This window comes from Scyliorhinus torazame, chromosome 17 (assembly GCF_047496885.1).
Source record: "Scyliorhinus torazame isolate Kashiwa2021f chromosome 17, sScyTor2.1, whole genome shotgun sequence".
NCBI classification, from domain to species: Eukaryota; Metazoa; Chordata; class Chondrichthyes; order Carcharhiniformes; family Scyliorhinidae; genus Scyliorhinus; species Scyliorhinus torazame.
This window is the reverse complement of record NC_092723.1, coordinates 89,924,446-89,943,996: the sequence shown is the minus strand read 5'-3', so window position 1 is coordinate 89,943,996 and position 19,551 is coordinate 89,924,446. Positions and strand designations below refer to the sequence as shown.

Below are 19,551 nucleotides of genomic sequence, written 5' to 3'. Positions count from 1 at the left end.
CATTTAACTTTTATTGGTAGAGGGATTGAGTTTCGGAGCAATGAGGTCATGTTGCAGCTGTACAAAACTCTGGTGCGGTCGCATTTGGAGTATTGCGTGCAATTTTGGTCACCGCATTGTAGGAAGGATGTGGAAGCTTTGGAAATGGTGCAGAGGAGATTTACCAGAATGTTGCCTGGTATGGAGGGAAGATCTTATGAGGAAAGGCTGAGGGACTTGAGGCTGTTTTCGTTCGAGAGAAGAAGGTTAAGAGGTGACTTAATTGAGGCATACAAGATGATCAGAGGATTGGATAAGGTGCACAGTGAGAGCCTTTATCCTCGGATGGTGATGTCCAGCACGAGGGGACATAGCTTTAAATTAAGGGGAGATCGATATAAGACAGATGTCAGAGATAGGGGGCGAAATTCTCCTACCCGCCCCGCCACATTTCTGCCCCGACCGGCCGGCGGGAGTCTCCGTAACACCGGCCGGTCAATGGGGTTTCCCATTGTGGGGCAGCCCCACGCCGTCGGGAAACCCCCGGGCGCCGGCAAAACGGAGACTCCCGCCGGCGGAGAATGACGCCCAGGTTCTTTACTCAGAGAGTAGTAAGGGTGTGGAATGCCGTGCCTGCAACAGTGTGGACTCGCCAACACTAAGGGCATTCAAATGGTCATTGGATAGACATATGGATGATAAGGGAATAGTGTAAATGGGCTTTAGAGTGGTTTCTCAGGTCGGCGCAACATCGAGGGCCGAAGGGCCTGTACTGCGCTGTAATGTTCTATGTTCTAAGTTTTATTTCTTCAGAAATTGTTGCAGCTGGTTTCAGCTCCCCCTTTTATCTCAGACATGTCTGAACTGCTTCAAAAAGTGTTAATCTCATTTAACTGACCGGCAGTGAGAGCAAACGGCTTTGATTTGATTTATTATTGTCACATGTATGAGTATACCGTGAAAAGTTTTGTTTTTTGCATGCTGTACAAACAATGCATACCGTACATCGGGAAGAATATAATGTTACAGTTATAGCAAGGTGTAGAGAAAAGATCAACTTAATACGAGGTAGGTCCATTCAAAAGTCTGATGGCAGTAGGGAAGAAGCTGTTGTTGAGTCGGTTGGTGTGTGACCTCAAACTTTGGTATCTTTTTCCTGACGGAAGAAGGTAGAAGAGAGTATGTCCGTGGTGCGTGGGGTCGTTATTATGCTGGCTGCCATTCCGAGGCAGCGGGAATTATAGATAGAGTCAACGGATGGGAGGCTGGTTTGCGTGATGGATTGAGCTACATTCACAATCTTTTGTAATTTCCTGCGGCCTTGGGCAGAGCAGGATCCATACCAAGCTGTGATACAACCAGAAAGAATGCTTTCTCTGGTGCATCTGTAGAAGTTGGTGAGAGTGAGTCGTAGCCGACATGCCAAATTTCCTTAGTCTTCTGAGAAAGTAGAGTCGTTGGTGGGCTTTCGTAACTATAGTGTCGGCATGGGGGGACCAGGACAGGTTGTTGGTGATCTGTACACCTAAAAACCTGAAGCTCTTGACTCTTCGTTCCCATTAATGTAGACAGGGGCATATTCTCCACTACGCTTCACGAAGTCGGATGACAACTCCTTTGTTTTGTTGACATTGAGGGAGAGATTATTGTCGTCGCACCAGTTCACCAGATTCTCGGTCTACCAGAAGGTGAAAAGATTGAGGGAGAACTAGGAAATAAGGCCAGTATGGCTCTGAGGAAGAGCAGACAGGGAGATGTTGCTGAAAGAAACATCCGGTCACAACTTCATTCAGCTCATAACTGAACTTCTTTCTGCAAAATGCCTGCTGCCTTCGCACCACCTAGCAATGACATCATGTTTGCAAGCTGAAATCAAATTAACTCCACATTAACTCCCCTTAGAATTCCTGCAGCATCATAAAATTCCTACAGTACAGAATGCCATTCTGTCCAAGTCTGCACCGTCCCCTGCCCATTACCCCAGCTAACGTGCACATAATTGGACACTAAGGAGCAATTTGGCATGGCTAATATATCTAACCTGCACATCTTTGGACTGTGGGAGGAAACCAGAGCCCCAGAGGAAACCCACGCAGACGCGGAGATTGTGCAAACTCCACATGGACAGTCATCCAAGCCGGAATTGAACCAGGTCTCTGGTGCGATGAGGAAGCAGTGCTAACCACTCTGTCACCTCCTTAATCCAAATAAAATTGCATTAGCCCAAACTTTTTATGATGTTTTAATTGCACCTCTGGCTCCCAAAATATACTTGCCTTTCAAATTGGGTTTTATTTTAAAACACGACAGCAGCAGACGTACACGCACTAACCCAGGCTTTTAACCCTTACTGCGCCTAATACCTATAGTACATCTGAAATTCCTATATTTATCACATGGTCCCTGCACCGTGGCTAAAGATAACCTGACTGCTTGCAGCCTGTGGATCACAGGGGTTCCAACGATGCTCAGTCGTTCACCTGTGCAAGTCGCCAATCTGGCCTCGGTGCTATGCAGGGTTAGTGGCAAGATCCCTGTCCTGAATTGGTCAAATGTTTGTTGACCAATGATGGAGGTGAGAGCTCCCGTGTCCATCTCCATCACCAGGGGGCGTCCAATCACCTGTAGTGTGACCCACCTTTGGGGCCGTGATGCAGTTCAGCTGCATCATGTTGTCTTCCTTGGGTGGGGCCACATGAAAAGCCTGGCTCGGGGCGATCTCATCGCCTGTCCTGGGCGGTACTCTCTCGACTGATTCTGGCCGCCCTGATTACCCAGTTTTCTCCGCCCACATGCCTGGCAATGCTGTCTGAATTCCCCCTTGTCCTCGGGGGAAGTGTCCCGCTGGTCTGTAGTGGCTTCCAAATACTGAGCCTGACTGTGGTATTGTACCTTTGGTTGTCATTTTGGAGATGACCTGGCCCTTCGGGCACTGACTGGGATATCGAGAAAGTACAATACGGAAGTCGGGTCACACTATGGACCCCATAGTGCATGGAACCTTGAGGATACGAGTCTTCACGTGATAGTGCAACGCAATGGCCCGCTGTAAATGCACTGTGGGCTCTGCCAACAGCTTTCTTTGCGTGACCACGTTATTGATGTTACACACAAGGCTATCCCTCAACATTTCGGATAGAGAGGGCCCGAACTCGTAGTGCTCCGCCAGCCGCTGGGTCAAGAATTCAGTCACTAACTCTCTCGGAGTTTGCACAACTGTGTTGAACCGGTACTGTTGCATAATAACTGATCCTTTGGATCATAATGGTTAGAAACCAGTGCAACTAAGTCCTCAAATTACTTGGAATCTGGAGCAGCCAGGCAGGTAAGACTCTTTATAATATCAAAGGTCGGGGCCCTGCAAGCCATTAGCAGGATTATCTTTTGCCAGTTTTCCCCAGAAATGACATTGGCCTGAAAAAAGTACCTCATACGTTCCACATATTGAGCCCAGTCTTCCAGGCCTGTGAAAAAAGTACCTCATACGTTCCACATATTGAGCCCAGTCTTCCAGGCCTGTGTCAAAGTCCTTCAGTTTACCAAACAGTTGCGTTTTTAAAATTTAGTTCCTCATGCTGCTGCACGGCAGTCTTCCGGAGCAGTTGGACGGCCTGAAGTAGAATCCAGTGCTTCCTTTTTCCTCGTCGCCAGTTTAATGACCAGGAAGCCAATGTTCGGAACGGCGCAGGATTTATTGAACAGAACATAAAGTCTGTCCACGTCAGTAGCTATTTACAATTCACAGTCCCCGTTGGGACAATCAACATGTTGGTACCTGCTCAGGCTGGCTTTTATGCTCTGTCTTACGATCCCCAGCTGAGTGGGCCTCTACCCACTACCAGGTAAACACGTATTCCACCAGCCCCACGGTGAGATCGACTATGGTTTCCCCTTGGACTTCGGGGCGTGGGGGTTATGACACAATCCTTACCAGTTTTATTTGAACAAGGGCGTAACATTTGCAATTCTCTAGTCTTCGGGCACCTCCCCTTAGTCTAGAAAGATCATGGCCAGCGGCCCTGCAATTTCCATTCTCACTTCCTTCAATATCATCGGATGCATCTCATTCGATTCTGGTGCCTTGTCAACTTTCAGTGCCGCCAATCTATTCAACACTCTCCCCTTATCTATTTCTAATCCTTCTAAGGTCAGAATTGCCTCGTCTGCCACTATATCCTGGGTAGCAACTACCTCCTTGGTAAAGTCAGATGCAAAGTATTCTTTTAATACATCAGCAATGCTCCCTGCCTCCATGTGTAAGTTCCATTTGGATCCCTAATTGACCGTACCCTTACTTTTACCACCCTTTTACTATCTATATGCCCATAAAAGACTTTGGGATTCCCCTTTATGTTGGCTGTCAGTCTTTTTTCATAATCCCTCTTTGCTTCTCTAATGAGCTGTTTCACCTCCCCCCTGAACCTTCTGTATTCCTCTGGTTATCAACTATATTTTCTGGCTGACACCAGTCATAAGCATACTTTTTCTTCCTTTTCTTAATTTCTATCTCATTCCCATCCAGGGAGCTCTGGATTTGTTTGCCCTACTTTCTCAAGGGCAATGAGGGATGGGCAACAAATACTGGCCTTGTCAATGATGCTCACATCCCATAAAAAATAAAATTCGAAAGGTACGACACAAAAGATTAATATGCAAGGTAAGAATAAAGGAAATGAGCAGTAATACATTAGCATGAATGGGAGATTGGTTAAGACATGAAGAAGAAAGTAGGGTTATATGTGGCATTTTCAAGTTGGCAGGCTTTAACTAATGGAGTGCCGCAAGGATCATCTATTAACCATGGTCTCCACTATGGCGGAGGCGGAAGAGACCCTCTCCACTGCGCATGCACGGGGATGCCGTGAGCATCCGCTGACGCTCCCGCACGTGTCGCCCGGCTAAGGCCTTTCGGCGCCGGCTGGCGTGGCGCCAAAGGCCTTTCCCGCCAGCCGGCGGGGCGGAAATGACTCCGGCGCAGGCCTAGCCCCTCAAGGTGAGGGCTTGGCCCCTAAAGATGCAGAGAATTCCGCACATTTGGGGCGGCCCGACGCCGGAGTGGTTCCTGCCACTCCATTACGCCGGATTCCCCCGCCCCACCGGGTCGGGGAGAATCCCGGCCCTGTTTGTGATTATTCTACTAAGTTTCAGCAGAAAGCTGGGGCGCAATTCTCCGCAATCGGTGCGATGTCCGGCGACCGGCGCCAAAAACGGCGCAAATCAGTCCGGCATCGCGCCGCCCCAAAGGGGCAAAATCCTCCGCATCTTGAGCGGCCGATCTTTGCTAGAACTGTATGTAATGGAACCTACGAGGGAACAAGCGGTCCTAGATCTGGCCCTGTGTAATGAGACAGGATTGATTCAGGATCTCATAGGGATCCTCACGGAAGGAGCGATCACAATATGGTGGAATTTAAAATACAGATGGAGGGTGAGAAGGTAAATTCAAGCACTAGTGTTTTGTGCTTAAACAAAGGAGATTACAATGGGATGAGAGAAGAACTAGCTAAGGTAGACTGTGAGCAAAGACTTTATGGTGAAACAGTTGAGGAACAGTGGAGAATCTTCCAAGCGATTTTTCACAGTGCTCAGCAAAGGTTTATACCAACAAAAAGGAAGGACGGTAAAAAGAGGGAAAATCGACCGTGGATATCTAAGGAAATAAGGGAGCGTATCAAATTGAAAGAAAAAACATACAAAGTAGCAAAGATCAGTGGGAGACTAGAGGACTGGGAAATCTTTAGGGGGCAACAGAAAGCTACTAAAAAAGCTAAAATGAAGAGTAAGATAGATTATGAGAGTAAACTTGCTCAGAATATAAAAACAGACAGTAAAAGTTTCTACAAATATATAAAACAAAAAAGAGTGGCTAAGGTAAATATTGGTCCTTTAGAGGATGAGAAGGGAGATTTAATAATGGGAGATGAGGAAATGGCTGAGGAACAGAACAGGTTTTTTGGGTCGGGCTTCACAGTGGAAGACACAAATAACATGCCAGTGACTGATGGAAATGAGGCTATGACAGGTGAGGACCTTGAGAGGATTGTTATCACCAAGGGGGTAGTGATGGGCAAGCTAATGGGGCTAAAGGTAGACATGTCTCCTGGACACGATGGAATGCATCCCAGAGTGCTAAAAGAGATGGCTAGGGAAATTGCAAATGCATTTACCAAAATTCACTAGACTCTGGGGTGGTCCCGGCGGATTGGAAATTAGTAAACGTGACACCACTGTTTAAAAAAGGAGGTAGGCAGAAAGCTGGTAATTATAGGCCAGTTAGCTTAACTTCGGTAGTAGGGAAGATGCTGGAATCTATCATCAAGCAAGAAATAGTGAGGCATCTGGGTGGAAATTGTCCCATTGGGCAGACGCAGCATGGGTTCATAAAGGGCAGGTTGTGCTTAACTAATTTAGTGGAATTTTCTGAGGACTTTAACAGTGCAGTGGATAACGGGGAGCCAATGGATGTGGTATATCTGGATTTCCAGAAAGCCTTTGACAAGGTGCCACACAAAAGGTTGCTGCATAAGATAAAGATGCATGGCATTAAGGGTAAAGTAGTAGCATGGATAGAAGATTGGTTAATTAATAGAACGCAAAGAGTGGGGATTAATGGGTCTTCCTCTGGTTGGCAATCAGTAGCTAGTGGTGTCCCTCGGGGATCAGTGTTGGGCCCACAACTGTTCACAATTTACAGAGATGATTTGGAGTTGGGGACCAAGGGCAATGTGTCCAAGTTTGCAGACAACACTAAGATAAGTGGTAAAGCAAAAAGTGCAGAGGATACTGGAAGTCTGCAGAGGGATTTGGATAGGCTAGGTGAATGGGCTAGGGTCTGGCAGATGGAATACAATGTTGACAAATGTGAGGTTATCCATTTTGGTAGGAATAACAGCAAAAGGGATTATTATTTAAATGATAAAATATTAAAACATGCTGCTGTACAGAGAGACCTGGGTGTGCTAGTGCATGAGTCGCAAAAAGTTGGTTTACAGGTGCAACAGGTGATTAAGAAGGCAAATGGAATTTTGTCCTTCATTGCTAGAGGGATGGCATTTAAGACTAGGGAGGTTATGCTGCAATTGTATAAGGTGTTAGTGAGGCCACACCTGGAGTATTGTGTTCAGTTTTGGTCTCCTTACTTGAGAAAGGACGTACTGGCACTGGAGGGTGTGCAGAGGAGAGTCACTAGGTTAATCCCAGAGCTGAAGGGGTTGGATTACGAGGAGATGTTGAGCAGACTGGGACTGTACTCATTGGAATTTAGAAGGATGAGGGGGGATCTTATAGAAACATATAAGATTATGAAGGGAATAGATAGGATAGATGCGGGCAGGTTGTTTCCACTGGCGGGTGAAAGCAGAACTAGGGGGCATAGCCTCAAAGTAAGGGGAAGTAGATTTAGGACTGAGTTTAGGAGGAACTTCTTCACCCAAAGGGTTGTGAATCTATGGAATTCCTTGCCCAGTGAAGCAGTAGAGGCTCCTTCATTAAATGTTTTTAAGATAAAAATAGATCGTTTTTTGAAGAATAAAGGGATTAAGGGTTATGGTGTTCGGGCCGGAAAGTGGAGCTGAGTCCACAAAAGATCAGCCATGATCTCATTGAATGGTGGAGCAGGCTCGAGGGGCCAGATGGCCTACTCCTGCTCCTAGTTCTTATGTTCTTATATTAATGACTTAGATAACACTAAGAGTACTGTGTCCAAGGAACACTGAAAGTTGCCGTACAGATACAGAAAACAATTAAGGCAGCAAATAGCATATTTTATTTTATTGCAAGTGGATTGGAGCACAAAATGAATGCAATCTTGCTACAGTTTTGTAGGGTTTTGCAGTACCTGGAGTACCATGCAAAATTTGGTCTCCACATCTAAGGATACATCTGAAGCAGTTCAGAGAAAGTTCATTCAGCTGGGCCCAGGAAGGAAGTATCATGAGGAAAGGTCAATCAGTGTTGACCTATACTCACTGGAGTTTAGAAGAACAAAAGGTGACTTCCGGGTGCGGCGATGACCAGCTGAGTCGCACGTTTCGGCAGCTCCCTGTGAAACGGACTTTTGGGCTCTTGATAGGAGCCCCAACGGCAATTTTAACGGCTGAAAACACCGTGCGGTAAACCAGAAGGGTGTTCCCCCTGGACACGGATGGAAAAAGGAGAGGAAAGTGGCCGGATTGCAGCGGATCCTTTGGAACAACGGCAAGGAAGGCAAGCAGAAACCAAGATGGCGTCGGAAGGTGGCAGTTTCATATGGGGCCCTGAACAACAAGAGTTTTTGAAACGCTGCGTGGAGGAGATAAAAAAGGAAATGAAGAAAGAGTTGTTGGCCCCGATACTACAGGCGATTGAAGGGCTGAAAGAGGAACAAAAGACCCAGGAGCAGGAGCTTCGGGTCGTGAAGGCGAAAGCAGCAGAGAATGAAAACGACATACAGGGCCTGGTGGTGAAGTCGGAGATACAGGAGGCACACCAGAAACGATCTGTGGAGAGGTTGGAGGCACTGGAAAATAACGCAAGGAGGAACAACTTGAGGATTCTTGGCCTTCCTGAAGGTGTGGAGGGGGCGGACGTCGGGGCATATGTGAGCACGATGCTGCACTCGTTAATGGGAGTGGAGGCCCCGACGGGTCCGTTGGAGGTGGAGGGAGCATACCGAGTTATGGTGCGAGGACCGAGAGCAGGAGAAGCTCCCAGAGCCATAGTGGTGAGATTTCTCCGTTTTAAGGATAGAGAAATGGTCCTTAGATGGGCGAAGAAAACTCGGTGTAGTAAATGGGAGAACGCGGTGATCCGCGTCTATCAAGATTGGAGTGCGGAGGTGGCGAGAAGGAGGGCGAGCTTTAATCGGGCCAAAGCGGTACTTCACAAAAAAAAGATAAAGTTTGGAATGCTGCAACCGGCAAGACTGTGGGTCACATATCAAGGGAGGCACCACTACTTTGAGACGGCGGATGAAGCGTGGACTTTTATTGTAGAAGAAAAATTGGAATGATTGGACTACGAAAATGAACGTTTGGACAAAGTGGTGGGACGAGTGGGGGGGGGGGGCGAAGAGGGATTGTATGATTAATCCTGCGGTATGGTAACTTTTCTTTCTCCCACAGGTGGTGAGGGGGGGAGGTGGGGAGGGAGAGGAGATGGGGCGTTGGCCATGGGAGGCGGGGCCGAGGGAGAGGCGCGGGCTTGGTTCCCGCGCTATGATAATTATGGCGGGAATAGAGAAGCAGGAAGGAGGGGGCGCCGCACGGGGCGAGCCGTGATCACGGGGGGAAGCCGAGGTCAGCCAGAGTTTGCTGACTTCTGGGAGCAACATGGGGGGAGTAATTACGCTAGCGGGGGGTCTAGCGGGGGGGGGGGGGGGGGAGGGGGGAATTACTGGGTTGCTGCTGCTGGGGAAAGGGGGGAGTGGGTGCGGGAAAGGATGGGCGGGGGGGCACCGTCTGGGAGAAATACAGCCGCGTGGGAACTGGGCGAGAAGCTGGAAAAAGATGATGGCTAACCGGCAAGGGGGGGGGGGGTGGGAAGCCCCCCAACTCGGCTGATCACGTGGAACGTGAGGGGGCTTAACGGGCCGATAAAGAGGGCACGAGTACTCGCACACCTTAAGAAACTTAAAGCAGATGTGGTCATGTTACAGGAAACGCACCTGAAACTGATAGATCAGGTTAGGTTGCGCAAAGGATGGGTAGGGCAGGTGTTCCATTCGGGGCTGGATGCGAAAAACAGGGGGGTGGCTATATTAGTGGGGAAGCGGGTAATGTTCGAGGCAAAGACTATAGTGGCGGATAACGGGGGCAGATACGTGATGGTGAGTGGCAAATTACAGGGAGAGATGGTGGTGTTGGTAAACGTGTATGCCCCGAATTGGGACGATGCCAATTTTATGAGGCGAATGCTAGGACGCATCCCAGACCTAGAGACCGGAAAGCTGATAATGGGGGGAGACTTTAACACGGTGTTGGAACCAAGGCTGGATAGGTCGAAGTCCAGGACTGGTAGGAGGCCGGCAGCAGCCAAGGTGCTTAAGGATTTTATGGAGCAGATGGGAGGGGTGGACCCGTGGAGATTCAGTAGACCTAGGAGTAAGGAGTTCTTGTTTTTCTCCTATGTCCATAAAGTCTATTCACGCATAGACTTTTTTGTGTTGGGTAGGGCATTGATCCCGAGGGTGAGGGGAACGGAATATACGGCTATAGCCATTTCGGATCATGCCCCACACTGGGTAGACTTGGAGATAGGGGAGGAAACAAGAGGGCGTCCACCCTGGAGAATGGATATGGGACTAATGGCGGATGAGGGGGTGTGCTTAAGGGTGAGGGGATGCATTGAAAAGTACTTGGAACTCAATGACAATGGGGAGGTTCAGGTGGGAGTGGTCTGGGAGGCGTTGAAGGCGGTGGTTAGGGGGGAGCTGATATCAATAAGGACACATAAAGGGAAGCAGGAGAGTAAGGAACGGGAGCGGTTGTTGCAAGAACTTTTGAGGGTGGACAGACAGTATGCGGAAGCACCGGAGGAGGGACTGTATAGGGAAAGGCAAAGGCTGCATGTGGAATTTGACTTGCTGACCACAGGCACTGCAGAGGCACAATGGAGGAAGGCGCAGGGTGTACAGTATGAATATGGAGAGAAGGCGAGCAGATTGCTGGCACACCAATTGAGGAAAAGGGGAGCAGCGAGGGAAATAGGGGGGGTGAGAGACGAAGATGGAGAGACGGAGCGGGGAGCGGAGAGAGTGAATGAAGTGTTTAAGACATTTTATAAAAAATTGTATGAAGCTCAACCCCCGGATGGGAGGGAGAGAATGATGGAGTTTTTGGATCGGCTGGAAATTCCCAAGGTGGAAGAGCAGGAAAGGATGGGATTGGGAGCACAGATCACGGTAGAAGAAGTGGTGAAAGGAATTAGGAACATGCAGACGGGAAAGGCCCCGGGACCGGACGGATTCCCAGTTGAATTTTACAGAAAATATTTGGACTTGCTCGCCCCGCTACTGACGAGGACCTTCAACGAGGCAAAGGAAAGGGGACAACTGCCCCCGACTATGTCAGAAGCAACGATATCGCTTCTTTTAAAGAAGGAAAAGGATCCGCTACAATGCGGGTCCTACAGACCAATCTCCCTCCTCAATGTAGATGCCAAGGTCTTGGCCAAGGTAATGGCAATGAGAATAGAGGAATGTGTCCCGGGGGTGGTTCATGAGGACCAAACTGGGTTTGTGAAGGGGAGACAGCTGAACACGAACATACGGAGGTTGTTAGGGGTAATGATGATGGCCCCACCAGAGGGTGAAACGGAGATAGTAGTGGCGATGGATGCCGAGAAAGCATTTGATAGAGTGGAGTGGGATTATCTGTGGGAGGTGTTGAGGAGATTTGGGTTCGGAGAGGGGTATGTTAGATGGGTGCAGCTGTTGTATAGGGCCCCAGTGGCGAGTGTGGTCACGAATGGACGGGGATCGGCATATTTTCGGCTCCATAGAGGGACAAGGCAGGGATGTCCTCTGTCCCCATTACTGTTTGCACTGGCGATTGAGCCCCTGGCGATAGCGCTGAGAGGTTCCAAGGGATGGAGGGGAATACTTAGGGGAGGAGAAGAACACCGGGTATCTTTATATGCGGATGATCTGCTACTATATGTGGCGGATCCAGCGGAGGGGATGCCAGAAATAATGCGGATACTTGGGGAGTTTGGGGATTTTTCAGGGTATAAATTGAATATGGGAAAGAGTGAGCTGTTTGTGGTGCATCCAGGGGAGCAGAGTAGAGAAATAGAAGACCTACCGTTGAGGAAGGTAACAAGAGACTTTCGTTACCTGGGGATCCAGATAGCTAAGAATTGGGGCACATTGCACAGGCTAAATTTGACGCGGTTGGTGGAACAGATGGAGGAAGATTTCAAGAGATGGGACATGGTAGCATTGTCAATGGCAGGGAGGGTGCAGGCAGTTAAGATGGTGGTCCTCCCGAGATTCCTTTTTGTGTTTCAGTGTCTCCCGGTGGTGATCACGAAGGCTTTTTTCAAAAGGATAGAAAAGAGTATTATGGGTTTTGTTTGGGCCGGGAAGACTCCGAGAGTGAGGAAGGGATTCTTACAGCGTAGTAGGGATAGGGGGGGGCTGGCACTACCGAGCCTAAGTGAGTATTATTGGGCCGCTAATATTTCAATGGTGAGTAAGTGGATGGGAGAGGAGGAAGGAGCGGCGTGGAAGAGATTAGAGAGGGCGTCCTGTAGGGGGACCAGCCTGCAGGCTATGGTGACAGCCCCATTGCCGTTCTCACCAAGGAACTATACCACGAGTCCGGTGGTGGTAGCTACACTGAAGATTTGGGGACAGTGGAGACGACATAGGGGAAAGACCGGAGCACTGGGGGGGTCCCCGATAAGAAACAACCATAGGTTTGCCCCGGGGGGAATGGATGGGGGATATGGAATGTGGCAAAGAGCAGGTATAACGCAATTGAAAGATCTATTTGTGGATGGGAAGTTTGCGAGTCTGGGAGCGCTGACCGAGAAATATGGGTTGCCCCAAGGGAATGCATTCAGGTACATGCAATTGAGGGCTTTTGCGAGGCAGCAGGTGAGGGAATTCCCGCAGCTCCCGACACAAGAGGTGCAGGACAGAGTCATCTCAAAGAAATGGGTGGGGGACGGTAAGGTGTCGGATATATATAGGGAAATGAGAGACGAAGGGGAGACTATGATGGACGAACTAAAAGGGAAATGGGAAGAAGAGCTAGGGGAGGAGATTGAGGAGGGGATGTGGGCAGATGCCCTAAACAGGGTAAACTCGTCGTCCTCGTGCGCCAGGCTAAGCCTGATTCAGTTTAAGGTATTACACAGGGCACATATGACTGGAACACGGCTCAGTAAATTTTTTGGGGTGGAGGATAGGTGTGCGAGGTGCTCGAGAAGCCCAGCGAATCATACCCATATGTTTTGGTCATGCCCGGCACTACAGGGGTTTTGGATGGGGGTGACAAAGGTGCTTTCAAAAGTAGTAGGAGTCCGGGTCGAACCAAGCTGGGGGTTGGCTATATTTGGGGTTGCACAAGAGCCGGGAGTGCAGGAGGCGAAAGAGGCCGATGTTTTGGCCTTTGCGTCCCTAGTAGCCCGGCGCAGAATATTGCTAATGTGGAAAGAAGCCAAGCCCCCGGGGGTGGAGACCTGGATAAATGATATGGCGGGGTTCATAAAGTTAGAGCGGATTAAGTTCGTCCTAAGGGGGTCGGCTCAAGGGTTTACTAGGCGGTGGCAACCGTTCGTCGAATATCTTGCGGAAAGATAGATAGGGGAGAACAAAGAAGGCAGCAGCAGCGGCCCAGGACTTGGGGGGGGGGGGGGGGGGATGGGGGTGTGGCCTGAGACAAGGCAGTTGCCAATTAGGGCTAGTTTTTTTTTTTTTTTTTTTTTTTGTTATTTAATATTTATTTATTTGTTGTTGTTTTTGTTTAAATTTAAAAAAGGTCATTATTATCTGTATTGTTACAATGTTGTGTAAAGGATGCACAATGTACTGTGTTGGTTGACCAAAAATTTTCAATAAAATATTATTTAAAAAAAAAAAAAAGAACAAAAGGTGATCTTAATGAAACTTAAGATTCTGAGGGGGTTTGACAGGAAAGATTCTGGGAGTAAGTTTGCCCTTAAAGGGAATCTAGAACTATGGGAAAGTTTTGTAATAAGAAGTCTCCCTTTGCAGCCTGAAATGAGGAAGAAATTCACCTCTCAGAGGGTTGTTAGTATTTAGAATTCTCCACCCCAGAGAGAAGTAGGGGCTCGGTCATTGCACATATTCAAGGCTGTTAGACAGATTTTTGATCTACAACGGATCAAGAGTTATGGGGAGCAGGCCGCAATCAAATCAGCCATGACCTTACTGAATGGCAGAACAAGCTCAATGGGCCAAATGCTCCTATTTCTCATGATCATTTTTTCCCCCCAATGTTTACATTGAACTCAATTGCATAATAGCTATTTCTCTACTATTCTCCTGCTCTGTCATTGGTCTCAAACCTAGCAGTTCTCAGGCATTAATTGAAATGGATGATGTAGTTGTCACTTATCCCAAAAACAATCTTACATCTCCACATTGTTGATACAGTTGGATTTTGCAATTTCTCTTCCTCTCACTGAAGAATGAACAAATGAAAAAAAAAACACTTAATGGGAATGGAAGTCACTCAATAAAAGGATGTGTTTTTGAGAGATGCATTACAGAGCAATTAAAATAAGGGATGTTCAAAGAGCCAGCATTGGAGGGGTTCAGGTATCTCATCTCAGAGTTGGAGAAGATTACAGAGTTGCGGAGGGGTGAGGCCATGGAAGGATTTGAATCAATGTAGGTAAAAGAGCACAGGGGTAACAGACATGGAGCAAATTAGGATACAGGGAGCAGAGTTTTGGATTATCTCAAATTAATGTAGGGTAGAAAGTGGGAGGCCAGCCAAGACTACATCGGAATTAGAATTAATCAATTAATCACACAGAAAAAGCAAAAGCTGATAAAAATAATGAGATTCCATTTACGTTTATATACATCTATTATGCCCCAATGTAGTGAACAAAAACTGTTGAATACTGACCTCATCTCCCTCTGGCTGTTGACAGTTTTCTGCAGGGCAGATTGCATCCTCATCTTCAGAGTCCTCTGGCTCAGAACATGGAGGCTCCATTATCACCGCCAATGCCTCATGAGGCTGTAGACATTCCAAATACTTCTCTGCTTCTATTCTCACCAAGCTCAGATCTTTAGATTTTTCTTGGTTGAATTTGAGATTTCTCTTTTTTGGGTTGTTCAGTTTTTTACATTTTTCTCTCTTTTCACCCACTGAACCATCTTTTTCAAGCCGTCTTTTCTTTTTCTCACAGTTTCCTTCTCTTTTCATTGGCTTTAAACAACAACCTTCCCCCTGAAACATAACAGAGAATTCAATCAAGTCCATTCGGCAGAGAAATGCTGCCAACTTCTCAGATCCTTTTTGTTATTATTGTGCATGTGTCTCTGATTACTGGTGAGTTCTTGTGATTGAAATCTCCTGTAAGTATTTTCAGTACTATTTCTATTAATCAAGTGCACTGTACAATATTTAGGTTTCCAAAATTTCATTGTGGCTATTTATGATTTCTGAAATGAATTCATCATTTAACAGGATTGAAGTCAACATCTTAGGTTATTTGACATGTCTGGAACACTGCAAACTTCCCAGCATAGTTTCCTCTGTTAGCCAGGAAGATTTAAAAATATTCATTTATCACAGGTCAATTTCTACCTTGATGGAGTTTGTGAACTATGGAGCCACTATTAAATAGATTATGCCATGTGTCCATCTGCCAGTTATGTAAATATCATGGTAATGTACAAAATTGAAAGCTGCAGCATCTCCTTGGAGAAGTAGCAATCCCAGAAAACTGCACAGATGTTATCAGCCTGAATTCTGCACAGAGCACATTGGAAACAATCAACTCCTCCCCCTCCTGATGATAGGCCAAGTAATTTGGTATCTAAAATTGCTAACTACACTGCTCCAGGAAATTAATATGAATGAGATCCTGGAGGGGTACAGCTAGCTCTCAGGGATGGGAGTCCTCTTGCTTGGCTCAAGAGAACCCTGCAGACAAACAAACACCTTAATGGACTGGGCAGTCTCCAGCATTACTCATGGCCATAAGTTCAGGAGGTGCAATGGCTTCTCAATGTGGAGCCCTTTGTAACCTATCCTGTCTTGAGTGGGGGGGGGGGGGGGGGGGGGGGGGTTCCCCGAATGGGGGAAAATACATTCACTATATGGAGCAAGCAGGAACTCTACCTGTGTTTGTCTTTCTCTACTTTGGTTTGAAGACTAAAGTACGTTGTTGACAAGTGCAGACTTGACCAAAAGAACAGGCAAAAGCAAAATGGACACCTACATCATCGTCAGATGAGGCCTAGAATGCTCCATGTACTTTCCATCATGTGCTTGTTTCCCCAATGTTTGATGAAATATTTGAAACAGTTATCATTGAGGTCATCCTATCAGGAAAATACTCATTCATTCACAATTGTCAAAGACAATTTAAAACCTGCATGCATTGAGGTACATTTTTGTCTGACCAAATAACATTGCTATTGGATCTTTGCAGTTCCATACCTCAGCTGTGGAAGAACAGGTCTCTGCAATACACTGCATGACCTCCACTGGCTCACAGTTCAGTAGTTCAGATCGTTGCTGGTGACCTTCTACTACAGGGTACTGCGCTATCCACAAGATCTGGTATATGTGCTGCATCTCAGGCAGTGAGACCTGCAGTAGAAGAGCCTCCATCATCAGTTCATCAAGTTGGGACCTCAAATCATCAGACAGGCACAACCCTGTAAGAGTAGACATTTACAAGAATATGTTTACTAGAAGTTCAGAGTTGCAAGAGTTTTCAAAATATTTATTTACTAAACTTTCTCTGAGGCAGAACCACTCGTATTGTAAAAAGACTTAAGGAAAAAAATGAATGGCAACAATTTGTGGCAGATACTATAATTTAACGCAAAATAAAATCAGCTATCTCAAACACTGAATTTCTGCTCTCCAGTGAGGAATTAGTTCAGAGAATAATATTCGGATTGATATTTTTCATGAAAAGTGAAAAAAATGCAAGAGTGAAACAGAAGTTCAATAATGTGTGATCATGCAATCTATTCAGAATCCAGAGCAATTCACATGAGGGGTCTGGTTTTGATAACTAATTCCACCATGAATTCACCCTGGATCTGTAACTTCCCTGTATCCATTTACAAAACTTTTCTCACAACAATTTACAAAAAGAAAATTTCGTGGGATATGGATATCGCTGGATAGGTCATTTTTATTGCCAATCCATAATTGCTCTGGAGGTGGTGAGCTGCCTTTTTGAATCATGTACACCCACAGTTCTGTTAAGGAGGGACTTCCAGGATTTTGACCCAGCAGCATAATAATCTATTTATTGTCACAAGTAGGATTACATTAACACTGCAATGAAGTTACTGTGAAAAGCCCCTAGTCGCCACATGCCAGCGCCTGTTCGGATACACGGAAGGAGAATTAAGAATTCTCAGCTGGTGTGAACCCGTGCTGCTGGCTTTGTTCTGCATCACAAACCAGCTGTCTAACCCACTGAGCTAAACCAGCCCACTGAGCTGAACCAACATTGAAGGAATGGCGATATATTTCTAAGTCAGGAGTGTGTGGCCCGGAAGTGAACTCCACCAGAGTTGGTGTTTCCATGCACCTGCTGCCCTTGTCCTTCCAGGTTCTAAAGGTCGCAAATTTGGAAGGTACTGTTGGGTTGCTGCAGTGTATCTTGTAGATTGCAGGCACTGCTGCCATCCTGCACTGGTGATGGAGCAAGTGGATGGGTGTGTCAGTCAAACAGGTTGCTTTGTCCTAGATAGTGTCGAGCTTCTTTGAGTGTAGTTGGAGCTGCACACATCCAAGCAAGTGTAAAGTATTCTATCACATTCCGGACCTGTAGATGGAGGACAGAGTTTGGGGAGTCAGGAGGTGAATTACTCTGTAGGATTCCCAGTGTCTGACTGACATGTTCTTGTAGCCACAGTATTTGCATGGCTGGTCCTGTTCAGTTCCTGGTCAACGGTAACCCATGTTGATAGTGGGGGATTTAGTGATGGTTATGCCATTGAATGTCAAGGGAGATGGTTGGATTCTTTCTTGCCTGGGACTTTGTGGCATAAATGTTACTTGTCACTCATTAGCCCTGGCCTGAATGTTTTCCAGGTGTTACTGCATACGGGCACAGATTACTTCAGTATCTGAGGGATCGCAAATGGTGCTGAACACTCATCAGCAAACATCCCATTTCCGAACTTATGATGGAAGGTCATTGAAGAAGCAGCTGAAGATGGTTGGACCAAGGATACTACCCTGAGGAACTCTTGCACTGATGTTCTGGGATTTTCTTTCTTAAAATTCATTTATGGGATGAGGGCATCGCCGGCTAGGCCATCTCAACAGTTGCCCATCCCCAGTTACCCTTGAGAAGGTAGCGGTGAGCTGTCTTTTTGAACTGCTGCAATCCATGTGGCATAAGTACACCCAGTGTGCTGTTAAGGAGGGAGTTCCAGGATTTTGACTGAACAACAGTGAAGGAATTGTGAAATATTTCTAAGTCAGGATGGTGAGTGACTTGGAGGGAAACCTCCAGATGGTGGTGTTTCCAGGTATCAGCTGCCCTTGTCTTTCTACATGGTCTTGGATTTGCAAGGTGCTACTTAAGGAGTTTTGGTGAGATCCTTCAGTGCATCTTCTAGATAGTACATGGCTGCCACTGTTGGTTCACGGAGGAGGGATTGAATGTTTGTGGAAGGGCTAGCAATCAAGCAGGCTGCTTTGTCCTGGATGGTGTTGAACTTCTTGAGTGTTGTTCGAGCTGCACTCATCCAGGCAAGTGGAGAGTATACCATCACACTCCAGACTTGTTCCTTGTAGATGGTGACTTTGGGGAGTCAAGGTAGCATGGTGGCACAGTGGTTAGCATCGCTGCCTCACAGCGCCAGAGACCTGGGTTCAATTCAGGCCATGGCTTTTGCGGAGTTTTCACGTTCTCATTGTGTCTTGCATGGGATACTTCCCACAGTCCAAAGATGTGCAAGTTAGGTGGATTGGCTATGCTACAAAAATGTCCCTTAGTGTACAGGGATGTACAGGTTAGGTTACAGGAATAGAGTGGGGGAGTGGGCCTAGGTAGGGTGCTCTTTCAGAGAGCTGGTGCAGACTTGATGGGCCGAATGGCCTACTTCTGCACTGTTGGAATTCTATGATTCAGAAGGTGAGTTACTCATCACAGGATTCCTAGCGTCTGACCTGCTATTGTAGCCACAGTATTTGTGTGGCTAGTCCAGTTCAGGCTCTAGTCAATGGTAACCCCCAGGATGTTTGTGTGGAGTTGTCACTTTCTTCTTGTGCCTGTGTGGGTTTCCTCCACTGCTCCAGTTTCCTTCCACAGTCCAAAGATGTGCAGGTTAGGTGCATTGGCCATGCTAAATTGCCCCTTAGTGTCCAAAACATTAGGTGGAGTTATGTGGCTAGGGTGGGGCATGGGCCTAGGTAGAGTGCTCTTTCCAAGGGTCAGTGCAGACTTGATGCAGACAGCACGGTGCCACAGTGGGTTAGCCCTGCTGCCTCATAGCACCGAGGTCCCTGGTTCGATCTCGGCTCTGGGTCACTGTCCATGTGGGGTTTGCACATTCTCCCTGTGTTTGCATGGGTTTCGCCCCCACAACTCAAAGATGTGCAGGATAGGTGGATTGGCCATGCTAAATTGCCCCTTAATTGGAAAAAATAAATTGGGTACACTAAATTAAAAAAAAAAAAATGACTGCAGTCCAGCTCCCTGGCACACACATGACCGCCGATTATGGTCAAACTCCAGGTGCACATTGATGAGGTGAAAGTCCAGCAGGAGCCTGAATTGTTCTACGTGTCTGGCCATTGCTACCCTGCAAGGGCAGCACGGTAGCATTGTGGTTAGCACAATTGCTTCACAGCTCCAGGGTCCCAGGTTCGATTCCCGGCTTGGGTCACTGTCTGTGCGGAGTCTGCA

General features: G+C 47.2%; 1 protein-coding gene across 4 annotated transcripts in view; it reads right to left on the bottom strand.

The window, feature by feature from the left end:
- Positions 1-19,551, bottom strand: part of kdm5ba (lysine demethylase 5Ba) — a 676,108-nt gene that overhangs the window by 64,646 nt on the left and 591,911 nt on the right. For all 4 annotated transcript variants that reach the window (XR_011935801.1, XM_072480724.1, XM_072480725.1 and 1 more), the window contains exons 25-26: positions 16,107-16,327; positions 14,562-14,888 (exon numbers count right to left, since the gene is read on the bottom strand). Coding sequence is in view for 3 of the 4 variants with exons in the window: in XM_072480724.1 (XP_072336825.1) it covers positions 14,562-14,888; positions 16,107-16,327 (548 nt within the window). In the remaining variant the exon portion in view is untranslated. The remainder of the gene's footprint in view (positions 1-14,561; positions 14,889-16,106; positions 16,328-19,551) is intronic.